Raw genomic sequence first — 13,616 nt, 5'->3', positions numbered from 1 at the left:
CCTTTATTTTTTCTTCAGCTTTTTCTTCAGCATTTCTTCTCTTCCCCCCCCCCCCCCCCCCCCCCCCTCTCTCTCTCTCTCTCTCTCTCTCTCTCTCTCTCTCTCTCTCTCGTGCACGCATGCGATGTTGTATCCGTCTTTCTCAGCTAATACTATTGCAAATTTAAGTGCTTTGTCATTGCCTATTGCTATGTGCTATAGACTAGCACATAGTTTCTCTTGTTGTTGAGAGAATCTTTGAACTAGGAATACCTTTTAATTTTTAATTAGAATTCTACACATCTGTTAACTAGTGTACAAGACCACACACCATACTAGATAATACAAATAGGAACAAACTTCCAGAGACTACTGTAACTGATGAGTGTTGAAGATATCTCTGATGAATATTGAACATTTATCGGAGAGTTTTATTCTACAAATTTGTTAACTAGTGTACAAGATCACACACCATACTAGATAATACTAGTAGGAACAAACTCCAAGAGATCGATGTAATTGATATGATGAGTGTCCATCGATGGGTTTTGAGAGTTTTTGAACCGGAAAAACCATAAACTTTTATATATATAGAGAGAGAGAGAGAGGGGAGAAGTTTTTAACATCGTATGAAAATTCTCTCTACGTCATAGGAAAAACATTCAGGGAGAGAGAGAGAGAGAGAGAGAGAGAGAGAGAGAGAGAGGTATCACATTTGGACTGCATGACCATCAAAATTAGTGAGTGCTAAATATTTTTCGCTATGCAAATGGGTACATGAACTACATGCATACGATTAGAGTCTCAAACTATACATCTATTTAGAAGCTCCACAGCTATATATCTACTTATTTGGTCTTGAATTTGGACTTGTCGATGTCCACGCCTTTGGCTTGGGCTGCCCCCCTGCCAAACATGTTGTCGGTGGCCAATTGTCGTTGGCCAGGCCACCCTTCTGTTAGAAGCTGGACACACCCTACGAAAACTGACTTCTTGGCAGATTATCATTTTTTTGTAATTATTCATTTATTGAGAAAACTCAACATTTCACCTTGTAAATGTTGGGGCTTAGAGAAGTTTCCAGATTGTATCCCAGTTTTGATAGTTAGATTGAGTAGATGGTTGATTTGGAACTTTAGGGTTTGAGAATTGAAAGGTATATATACCACTTTTTGACCTTAATGAAAGACCTTTTGTCATTTTTGAAAAGAATTTTTGAAGTCTGTGAGTGAGCGTACTGTGTACGAGACAGAGTGTGAACTTTATCTTGACGCTACGTGTGCACCGGTGGTCGGAATCAAGTGCGGAGAAGTGCAGCGTGTTGCCCACGATGAGAGTTATGCGCCGATACCTACATTGCACGCGTATGGTCCGGTTTTCTGAGCTCCTTCTACGAGCTTCATCTGGTGATTTGGTGAGCATACGTTGTCCGATTTTACATTGCAGCATATCCACACGTTCACATTGAGTAGAGCTACACATTAGGCACTTTAGATTTTGAAAACAAAGACCTGCAAATTTCGGCCAGACATCCTACGTGATTTTGCACCGTGTATTTTGGGTTGGGATTTTGGTTCATAGACCTTAGGGAGAGCGACCTATTGGTGTTAGTAGGGCCTCCTTCAAGTTTTGTGGTGTTTCGAGATTGTTTGATGGGTGTTCAGCTCTAGAAAGCGTTGTAGGAAGTTTTTCCTTATGCACTCTTGAAGGCTATGACTTAGACATTGGGTAGAGACCTCTATAGGAATTAGTTAGGAGTCGGTCGAGTGTAGGTTGACACCTTATACTTGCTTCCACGCGCTTGCGGGTTGAGCTTCGTCCTTAGCTGACAAATCTTGTTAGGTGAGTTCTCGTTGTGCTGACGTCCGTCGCGGCATATCCGTCCAACATTGGCGCCGCTGCCGGGGACGAAAACCTTAGGTAGGTGCCCGAGACTAGTCCTTGAGGATAGGGATTTTTGGCTTGCCAAGAGTCTCGTTTTACATTTAGATAGGATCAGAGGGTGGATGACTCTCTAGGTCTTAGAGGGAGTCTAGGAAGCGAGTTTCTGGCCTAGATCCTTCGACTTAGGTAGATTTAGGTAGACTAAGATATTTTTAGGTATTAGTTGAATTCTTGAGTAGGAGTTGGAGTGGTAGAAGCGGTGAGAGGAGATCTTGAGAGTCTGGAAAGGCCAGAAAGCAACCAAAACGCCATTATCACCATTTCACATGATAAGTAGGAGTAGAGTAAGTAGGACATCATGATTCAGGATCTAGAGCACTTCATGCATGTATACTTACTTGGTAAATTCATCACAAGTTTGTAAAAGACGCAAAAAGATGCAAAAGTGTGTTTGAAAGCGTAAGTGAAGTCCAAAAGTTACTGTGAGTGTTGCTGATAGAGTTGCAGAGCATCAGGATCATTTTTGTCAGGAAAAAAATTAATTTCAAGCTAGGAGACATCCTACGCGTAGGATGTCTAGATGCTAATCTGGTGGGAATTTTGGGATTTTGAGTTGACCAGTGTGTTCAGAAGGTGGGGTTTACCCTATTTTCAACTGGAAAGTGGAAATTTGACTATATCTTGACAAGATAGGGCCAGATATACTGAAATTGCCAGACATCCTACCCAAATTGTGCCAAAGCATTATTTTAAGACCAAAACCATATGATGGCTGCATGAGCATGACTTGCATGATATATTGAGTGACTGAGAGAGGTTTCACCTCATTTGGGTAAGAAAATTTGGATTCAAAGCGGACACTAGCACTTTTGACTGAAAAAGGCAAGAACAGCTAAAATTGGGGACTTTTGAAATCCAAACCAAAATCTAAGCATACCATTGGGTTGCTGACATCAAGGGAAAGATGTGGGTCAAGTCTGGGGTCAAACACTCCAAAAAGACATCCTACACGTAGGATGTCTTCTGTGTGATTTTACACTCCAAACCTAATTTTGAGCATACCAAAGCGATCAGCAACTCAAGGGGAGCCTGTGTTTTGAATTTGAAGCCATTCTGATGAAAAAGACATCCTACGTGTAGGATGTCTAAAGCAAGAAATTAAAGCCAGATACTGACACTGGGCATAGCAAGGTGTTGTATAGCTTGAGGCAAGCCCCCTAGTCAATTTTGGTCCAAATTGGAGTTGATTAGACTGATCAAGATCAGCAATAGGCTGTCGGAACAGATTTCTGATCCATTGACCAGCTTATAGGTGTCCAAATCAAAAATTAAAAAACAGTTGTGGACTCAGCACATCAAGGGGAATCCATAGTACAAAAATCCAAGCAAAACAAAGCAGGAGACATCCTACGTGTAGGATGTCTATTGGGGCCTACTGAAGAGAAAATTTGACTGGGCTTAGACAGTGAGATTCCATTTGGCTTAAGGGTTCCAGAACTTCTTTTAGAAGTGAATTTGACCTTGTTTGTCCATTTGATGGAGCAAAGACTGAATTCAGACTTTTTCACGTAAATTGAGCAACACCCGAGGGAAGTACAGTTCCAAATTAGCATACCTAATCCAGAACATCAGCAGTGTATAAAATATAGTAGTGGTTGAGATTAACTCTCCAGTTATACCAATCATTACTAAGATAACCTCTAGAAGATAAATTCTTTGATTCGATTGCCGAAATTAAACGCTTGTGTACAGGTATATTCAGCAGCAAAGCAAGAAGTTGTGCGGAGATTGATCCTTTGCTAGGTGAGCGGTTGGATTTGAGATAAAGTTCATTGATAATTTTGATGAATTTAAGATCAAGAAGATACATTTTTAGAGACCAGAAGGTGGCACTAGCACCGATTATTGAGAAGAGTGTAATTCAGGCAAGGCTGGATCCACTAGCACTGATTATTGAGGAAGGTAGTGATACTGATACTTTGTCAGACAAATATTTCTTCATGATGGGTAGTCAACAGCCAGGAGGTTTCACCTATGACGGACCAATGCCAGGAGGAAGCACCTCCCTAAATCCTTTGAATGATTCCAAGCTCACTGTGATCTGCTTCGAGGGAACAAACTCTCGAGGGGAGCCCTAGTCTATTCTGACTATCGAAAATGCAAGTGCATTTGTATCGAAGAGAGGGCGGCTCAGAGATTGGAGATAATTCGAGTCTATGATGATGGAGATAGATTCCGAGACAAAAATGGGAACCACTATCTGATAGTTAGTAACCCTGAAGATTACAACAGATATGGAGATAACGTGGCAAAAGGGAAAATGGTTTTAGAAGCTCAAGAACCGCCACCAAACATTGATCGGCCCGGAGCTATTTTTATGTATGATAAGAAAACAACCAGGGTTCCAACTTATAATGAGAACGTAGGAATCTACAAGCATGAGAGTGAGGGTATAGTCACTTACTTTTGCAGCAAAGAACCATACTTAAACGAATTAAGCAAAGACAAGGTTCTTTACTTATTCTCTTATGAAACTGCTATGGGGAAGGGTATAGTTTTTGTTGATAGATACGGGCAAGAATACCAACGTATTCTCTCAGAGGAGGTAGAAAAGGCGATAGTTCCAGGAGCATCAACATACGCCCCAGACGAAGTGCCAAGAGCCACCTACACCCCTAGAAAGTCAACGAATCCCTTTTCAGAAGATTATGACGCCACCTCAACTTCTCCCCGACCACAGACGTTCAACAATCAAAACCAACCAATAACTCAGTCATCATTGCAAGCATGGCTTCGACAGAGTGCAACATTGGAACAAGACCAAAATCAAGATGGTTATCAAGCCGCGCGAGGGCTAAGGGATTTGCAAGAACCACCACTCTATTCAAGGTATCAAGGAGAGAGTAAGCCAAAGACTCAAGGGTCAACAGAGCCTGGAGGACCACCCATAGAACGATTTCGAAGAGATGAACCATCTCTGGTGAGAACTGTTAGAAATTATGGTTTAGGAGCACCACTGGGAGAGGAACCAGCCTACTACAGAAGACCTGAGGAGGTATATCGATTAGGACATGGAGATCCAATGATGAGGTTTGTAGACCATCGTAGAATTAGACCTTCTCAAGTGCAAAAATCGGTAAACAAGAAAGACACAAGAAACAGAGACCCAAGAGATCATGTAGCAGCCTTTGTGCGTGTAATTAGAGCTGAAGAGGTGTTAGACTTCCCTACCCAATTTTTAGGGTTTGGACTAACCCTAGAGGATGACGCTGCTACTTGGTTTGACTCTGTAGAGCGTAGAGACTTTGAGTCTATGGAGGAAGTGTTTGATGAATTTATCGAGTAATTCTCACAAAGGGGGATAGCTCATAATACCGTCTCATAAATCCATAAATTCAAACAGAAAGATGGGGAATCTGTACGAAAGGCAACCCTAAGACTAAAACGATATGTCAAGTTCTGTCCAGTGGAAGATCTGTCAGCTCAGTCCAGACTTATGCTTATATTCATCCAAGAACTAAGGAATGCGGATCTCCAGAAAGACTTACATATGAAGAGGAGCACAAAGTTGAATGAGTTGACCAAGGAGGCTCTTTACCTTGTGGACAATTGTGCGTCTACAAAGAGGGGGAGTTCAAGGACCTTGACGATGATTCTTCTTCACAACAAAGTGGAAGCAAGTCTTCTAAGACAGCACCGAAACGAGAAGTAGCTGTAAACCAAGAGCTGCTTGTAGATGAAGTGCTAAAAAAGGTTAACTTCTACACCAAACCCCAGGCTAAACAGCCCAAGTGGTGTGCTATTGAACAAAAATGGACAAACCATGAGATAGAGGAATGTTATTATAACAAAGGATATGTGAGAGAGAGACCTTACGCTCCCCAAGATCAGGTAGCTTCTCCTCAAGTTCCACCCATGCGTAGGTATCAAGCAGGCAACCTACCAGGACCTGTAGGTGTAGAAAGACCACAACCGGTGTTGGGGACCCAACCACTCCTACCAAGATTATGACCAATCGGTATGAGATACACACCAACCATAACCGAATCAGAGGAAAGGCTTTGGTGCCTATGCATGCATATTATGAAGATCCCAACGGATATGCGGAAAACTCTGCCTATTATCCACCGGAAGAACCCTCGACACCAGAACCATGGAGCATGATAGGAAGTACAGGACCACCAACAGCTGCACAGGCAGTAAGAGAAGGAAGATATAGCTTAGATAAACGAACATTGTTGTTCATAGCCAATGGAGGCATGGGCGGACAAAGACATGCGTACCAACAAAGGGAAGCTCAAGGAGCACCTCAACAACCCAAGGGACTCTGCTACAAGTGTGGTGGAGACCATTGGCTAAGAGGCTGCCCTCATGATGAAATCATTAGAGTCAACGCATATTGCACCGAGTGTGGAGTTACTCATTTGATTCCCAATTGCCCTAAAAACCCGAGCAAAGGAGCAAAAACCACCTTGAACATGCTAGAAACAGTACCTTCCAGTGGAGGGTCAGAAAATGAAACAATCATACCTATTCAGGCGGTGACACGAGCCCAAGCTCAAAGAATGACGAACGAACCCATAATGCAAGAGCCAAAAACCGATGCCCAAAGTTCAAACAAAAAATCAGAGAAGCACTTGGAAATCTAGAAAGGCGCGTGTGAAAGCCAGGAAAGAACGAGAGCAAACATCTCTATCCGAGGAGTTGAAACATACAAAGGATAGATTAGAGCGGTAAGAGGATCTAGCTAGCTTAAGCTCACACACCAGCAACCATAGCACCCAAGGAAATAGTAGAGCCCAAAAGTGCAGGATCAGGAGGATCTGTACTGGCAGACAAGGTAAATGAGCAGTTGGATGCGCTTCTAAAAGCTTATGATGCCAGACTCAAAAATAACCAAACCCAGGAGAAAAGGTGGATGACTTATCCATATGCTGAAATAGAAAAACAAAGGTTGGAAATGTGTAAAATTGAAACAACTCAATCATTGATGGAAGACCCGCTGGGTAGACCTGCAAATTGGCATGAAGCACCATCTCCAACCCCTATCCAACCAACTTTAGAGGAACAAGTAGAAACAAAGGAAAGACTCACTAATGCCTATGAGTCCAGAGGAGAACCTATCATAGTGTCAAATACAACAGATGAGGCAAGTGACGGGTTCCAACCTAAAACATTGACAGAAATGGGTAAGGATTGTAACCATCTAGACGATCTGTGGAAGAAAATCTGTGAGGCCAACGAGGCTAACAGGACGAGTAACCACATGAATAGAAAGAGAAAAGAGAAGAATGTGATCTTACCTCCTATTGAAGAATTTGAGGCAAGGTCACAAATGAACTTTGAGATACATTCACAAGGGGGAGACCAGGGATCAATTAGTTGGGGCACAGCCAACCAGACTCGCTAAAAACTTTACCCTCTTACCTAGGAGAGTATGAATCCAAGTCTGAAGTGAGAGCAATCCCATCTCAAAGACTTTATTCTAACAAAGTGATGGATTCACAAGGATTGATTGAGTTATTGTCCACCCCGGTGGCATGCACAATCACATTAGCCGAACTCCTAAGGTTACGACCAAACATGTGGACCACAGTAGGTAAATGCCTAGAAAACTTTGGAGCGAGGGACCCCACCTTGAGGCTACATGAAGGGATTAGAGAGTTGGACAAGCCTCAACTAAACACTAGGCCAGTACCATTAAACAAGGTTGGAGAGTATTGCGAGGGAGAAGATGCAAACACCACGCTACCAATAGAATTCCAAGGAGTAGTTTCCAAAGCTATTCTTGACAGTGGAGCGGAAGTTGCTATCACCACCAAGGAAATTTGGAAAAAATGGGGAAAACCAGCTTTAAGAGCTAGCATAATGAAATTGCAATTGGCAGATGGATTCATGGAGAAGCCTCTAGGACTCTTAGAAAAAGTGATTGTCACTTCGTGTGGAATCGAGTATGAGCATACATTTGCAATAGTCAATTTCGACAAAAAGAAAAATTATGAGATCATCTTGGGAAGACCATTCATGCGTCAATTGAAGATGGTCCAAGATTGGGGTTACGACCACATATACCTCAGACATGGCGAGACAACAACTAAAATACACTTGAAAGACCATAGTTACCAAAGATGTGAACCAAACACCTGTGGAAGAGTTTGATTCAAGTACAGTAACAGGATCAGAACTTCCAGCATGGTTAGGGCAACAAAAAGAGCTATGGATGTGTGGAGCTTCACATTGTGGAATCTTAAGAAGGCAGGAATGTGTCTTAGAAAGAGCGATTGAGGACAAGGAGTATATTCCAGAAACTTTCCCTGAAGATGCCTTGGAACCTCTAGAATGGGAACACATACTAGCAACATTGGATGTCTGTACCATTACAGATAGCCCAAAAACAAAATTTTGCGATAAGGATGCTATGATGTGCTACCCTACTACATGGTAAGCATTATACCAAGAGAAGATGAGACGATAGAACCACCAAAACAAGAAGAGTTTTATAACTCCTCTGAACATCTGGAAGTAAATGGTGATGCAGATAATGAGTGTTCAGACACCTCAAGTGAGCGTGGAAGGGAAACCGAGAATATCAGGTTTTGTGATTTTGCTAATCAGCACCCTAGACGCCAGGAATGCTATAGGAAGAAACGAACAGGAAACAAAGGGAGAGAGAACCTGATGCCGAGGATAAAAGATAAAACTCACTATTTGATGCTTGTAAAAGCAGAGGATTGTGTAAAAGATCAAATATCAGGAAGATTCTCAAAAGATCGAAGGGAAAGAACGCGAGAGGAAATAAAACAAGTACAAAAAGCTAAAACAGAAACAAAATCTCAAAAATCAAAAAAAGAAACAACAAAAGACCAAGAGTGGACCAAACTGGAGCGTAAACAAAAATACCAAGAACTGAAATGGTCTTTACGTGAGATATGGACTAATGAAGAAGATAGTGATGGTAAAGGGGAGTCAGAGAAAGGAAACATGAATGTACCATCACACTATCGGAAATTTACCATCCAGGATAGAAAAATCATCATAACACCACCAGTCAGGGAAAGAACCAACCATGAATCTTATGATGGTCCAGAAAATGCAAAAAGGATAGACCTCGTGCAACCAGGTGAAAAGCCTCAGCCGGTCTATATAGAAAACGATTTAGAGCCTGAAGAAGAAGGACGGCTAACACAACTTCTCAAGAAATATAAAGATGTGTTTGCATGGTCCTATAAAGACCTCAAAGGAGTTGATCCATCGATATGCCAACATACAATTCCTTTGAAATCGGATGCAAAACCTAGCAAATAACGTCCTTATACATACAATGATACATTTTCTAAACGAATCAAAGAGTAGATTGATAAGTTGATGGCCCACGATGGTCACTTTTTAGAATGTGTATCACGTGAGTTAACCGGAGAGGATTATTAAAAGGTCAAAATGTATCAAAATGTATACATACAGAGGGGGGTGGGGTTTTTTTTAATAGGCACGTAGTATAAATATAGTATGTATATTGAGGTATTATTAATAACCTCTTGAATGCACATGATATAGGAAGCTTTTGATAAGTGACCGCCCCGGGGCTGATGGAAGCTGAATTCATCTATGAAATTGAACATACAGATTGGGTGTCACCCATTGTGGTAGTTCCCAAAAAGAACGGAAAACTGCAAGTGTGTGTAAACCTCAAAAAGGTAAATGCAGCCACCATAAAGGATAATTATTCCTTGCCAATCACAAAACATGTACTTGAGCGGGTGGTCGGAAAATGGGCTTATTCCTTTCTGGACGGGTTTTCAGGATACAACCAACTGGCAATTGCAAGGGAGGATCAACACAAAACAGTATTGTTTGCCACAGAATGGGAAATTTATGCGTATCGAGTTATGCTGTTTGGCTTAACTAATGTCCCAGCTACCTTCCAAAGGTTAATGATGCACGCGTTCAAAGAATACCTGAGAATATTCTTAGAAATATACATGGATGATCTTTGTGTACACTCTCTACTACGAGAGGAACATATTGACCATTTGCAAAAGATCTTTGAAAAATGCAGAACATATCGAATCTGTCTTAACCTGGAAAAGTGTATCTTTATGGTTAAGCAAGGCCGCATCTTAGGACACATTGTCTCAAGAAATGGCATAACCACCTAAGTTGCATTATTCGTTATTCGGGAGACGTATAATACGCGAATAATGGGCGTATTATTCGTTTATCTAAATTATACGGCCGTATTATACGGTGCCACATCAGCATAAACGGCCAATCGTATAACTTCTTGATTTTTCGATTGAAAATTTTTTCGATCGAAAGTATTTTTGATCAAAAATTATAACGATCAAATATGTTAGTATATATAGCAACACGCGAAAGGCCTCATACCAGCTTTCAAAGTCAGTGTTTTCCATGTGAGTACTCTCACCAAACGATCAAAAAATATTTTGTAAAAAATTAAAACAATTTTAATTCAATAAAAATCTAAATTCAATAGAATTTTAAGTTTTGTGATTCAAATATGTGAATTTGTTTTGAAAATTTAGTAAATAGTTGAAAGTTTGTATTTTGTGAAGAGTTTAATCTCTCACCTGATACAAACTGCAATTATAAGAATCACTTGTCAATGTGTTCAATTAATTGACACTTGAAAGTGACTAATAAAAAAAAAGTAAGATATTATCGTTATGTGTAGAGTGTCCTCTCACATGAGATAATTAGTTTAAAAATATAATTACATAAAAATTAATTTTATGTAATTTAAAGTTCGATTTTGATGTGTAGATATTTTCTCTCACTTCAAAATGAATATAATGAAACAAAATTATATTTTTACGTTTTATGTAGAGCTATTCACACTTCTATACTCTCACTAGAGTAAAAATTTAGGAAAAACATGTCCAAAAATATTGATATTCTCTTATCTTTATTTGGATTGCAAAATCTACCGTACTGTGTGAGAGCATACACATGCTCGCATTGTAGATAGATAATCGCTTAAAAATCTATGGTAAAGTGTAAGAACTTTTTGTTCGCACTTTACATAGATACGATAATTATCAAGTATTGTAAGTGATTATCATTTTGACATTTAAAAATGTCACTTATAGCTTTTGTATGTATCGTAATTTATAATGATAATCATTTTAATACTTGATTTAATTGTAATTATTGATTATCGTAATATGTTAAAGATACAAGCTTGCACTTTAGATAAATCGATGCAATTTATATGTAATCCAATGGTATTGTTTTTTATTATTGTATGTTTGTTCAATCATTGTTTTTAATTATTTTAATTTCGTTTAATCATTGTTAGTTAAATTAATTTAATGTTTTAATTGATTTTGATTATGAAAATGATCATTGACTTTGTTTTTACTAGCAAACTATTTTTGTGCATCATGGTGAAAGGACAAGAGTGGAGTTATGTGCATGAGTTGAAAGCTGGGAGAAATACATCTCGACTTAAATGTAAATCTTGTGGCCACGAGTTCAGTGGTAATGCAACCATAATTAAAGAGCATTTATTTAAAGTCCCTGGCAATGTTGAAAAGTACGGGGCACCACCAAAAGATATTCATGAAAAATTTGCCATGTATTCTCGCAAAGTAAAGTTGATTCTTGCAGCTAAACATAAAGGTGATGTTTCTAAAGATATCCATGCGAATATTGAACCATCTGTATGCAATGAGGCAACAGAAGAGGTGTGTACCACTCAAGTAAATGATCAAAGTTCTCAATTGAACCCTCTTCATGGACATGCTTCTACATCAGGAGGAGTTCCTAGCACAAGCAAATCCGGCAGAGCGTCATCCAATGGACAGACAATGCCTGAAGCATTAGGTAAACAATGGTTTCTTGAGTTGCATTTAAAATGGACACAAGCATTTTTTGCGTGTGCATATTGTTCAATGTTATGCGCAATCCAATATTTCAAGATGCTTTGATGAGTACAGCCAAAACAGGATTTGTGCTTCCTGACTATAACAAGATGCGAACTGAATATCTTGATAAAGTCAAAGACAGTACTGAAGTCATTCTCAAATGCATAGTCCTAGAGTTTGTTCCAGCATATGGATGCACCATAGCATTGGATGGATGGACTAACTGTCAGACAAAACCTTTAATCAATGTAATGCTTATTAACCCTAGAGGGGCTATGTTCGTGGAAGCAATTGACAGCTCATTGAAAGAGAAGACTATCACCTACCTAGAAGGGGTGTATGAGCGTGCAGTTGCAAAGGCAGGTGGACCAAAGAATGTGACTGCTATTGTCACAGATAATGCGGCCAACTACAAAGGAGCAGGAAGAGCTATTCAAGTCAAGTATCCGGAGATTTCTTGGGTACCATGTGCAACTCACACTTTAAATTTTCTTTTAAAAGATATTGGTAAAATGGCATGTGTGAAGAAAACTTTATTGGATGCAAATCATGTGGTGAAATTCATTAGAGAGCATCAATTTTCATATGCTCTTTTTCGAACCAAGTCACCAAATAAAGCTCTGCAAATATTTTGCGCAACAAGGTTTGCTACGGAATACTATGTTCTTGCTACTTTGCAAGAGTTGAAGCTTGCATTGATGGAAACCTTAGCAGACAGAAGATGGGATGGATGACTCAGCAAGTATCCAAGTTATCAGGAAGCAGCTGGTCGATGTGCACAAATAGTAAACTCACCAGTCTTTTGGCGTAATGTAGAAAGAATAGTAACTGTGTCAAAGCCATTTGTAGATCTTTGGAGAGCAGTTGACACAGATTCTTTTATTTTTGGTCGGGTCTACTGGTATATGTCAGAGGCTATACGCAAGCTAAGAGAAAATGTCAGTTTTGGTGCAAATGATAAAGCTACCATGATTACAATTGTTAACAAGCATTGGGTGCAATTGCATACGTCATTGCATGGTGCGGCTTTTGTATTGGATCCTAAGTTTCAAATGCATCAGCAATCTGCCAACAAAGAAGTTATGTCCGACTTCAAAACAGTGTGCTCCCAACTCTTAGGGCACGAAGATGGAAAAACAGCTTTTCATCAACGAGTAGATTATGCCAACAGAACTGGTATGTTTCAAGATCCGTGGCATATAGATGACGTTGGCAAAACAAGTGCACCTTTATGGTGGAGGAGTATGGTGGAGAGAAAGTGGAGTTGCAACACATTGCAGTTAGAGTTTTATCAGTAGCTGCATCAAGTGGAAGTTGTGAACGAAACTGGTCAGCATTCGACTTTGTGCACACTAAAAAGCGAAACAGACTTCATACTAAACGGGCTGCTGATTTGGTGTATGTTTTTTGCAATATGAGACTTATTTATAAACCTCAAAACATTGCAACTAGAGCCGCTCAAAAGCAATATGGAGTCTTCCAAACGCATGAAGCTATTTCTGCAGAAGTTGATGATGAAGATGATATGGAATGGGAGATAGTTTCAGAATGCTCAGATATGGACGAAGTAGATGATATGGTTGCAGTTTTTGAAGATGGAGATGATTTGTGAGAGTACCATTGTAATACTTAACAAGTTTTTGCATATGATGAAAGAAAGTGGTATCTCGTTGTCGTTCACATCAAAACCTCTCTTTCTCTCTCTCATACGCACATATTCACTCACACTCAAATATAAATTGCCCATAATATCTTGTCGAATAACAATTACATAAAGTCGATGTAGGTTTGAAATTACAACAAGGTTCTGGGAAATTACTCAATCGAAAAGAGTTTGATATAATTTTGAGATTACAAAAAGCTTCTGAG

At 39.8% G+C, this 13,616-nt stretch overlaps 1 protein-coding gene across 1 annotated transcript in view; it reads right to left on the bottom strand.

The window, feature by feature from the left end:
- Positions 1-827: 827 nt before the first annotated feature.
- The window catches only part of LOC147424345 (protein SLE1-like), a 30,501-nt gene continuing 17,712 nt past the window's right edge, over positions 828-13,616 (bottom strand). The window contains exon 3 of the mRNA XM_086500835.1: positions 828-916. Within this exon, the coding sequence (XP_086356961.1) occupies positions 828-916 (89 nt within the window). The remainder of the gene's footprint in view (positions 917-13,616) is intronic.

Source organism: Adiantum capillus-veneris, chromosome 25 (genome assembly GCF_014529385.1).
Source record: "Adiantum capillus-veneris isolate H3 chromosome 25, ASM1452938v2, whole genome shotgun sequence".
In the NCBI taxonomy this organism is placed as follows: domain Eukaryota; kingdom Viridiplantae; phylum Streptophyta; class Polypodiopsida; order Polypodiales; family Pteridaceae; genus Adiantum; species Adiantum capillus-veneris.
This window is presented reverse-complemented; position numbering and strand designations above follow the sequence as displayed.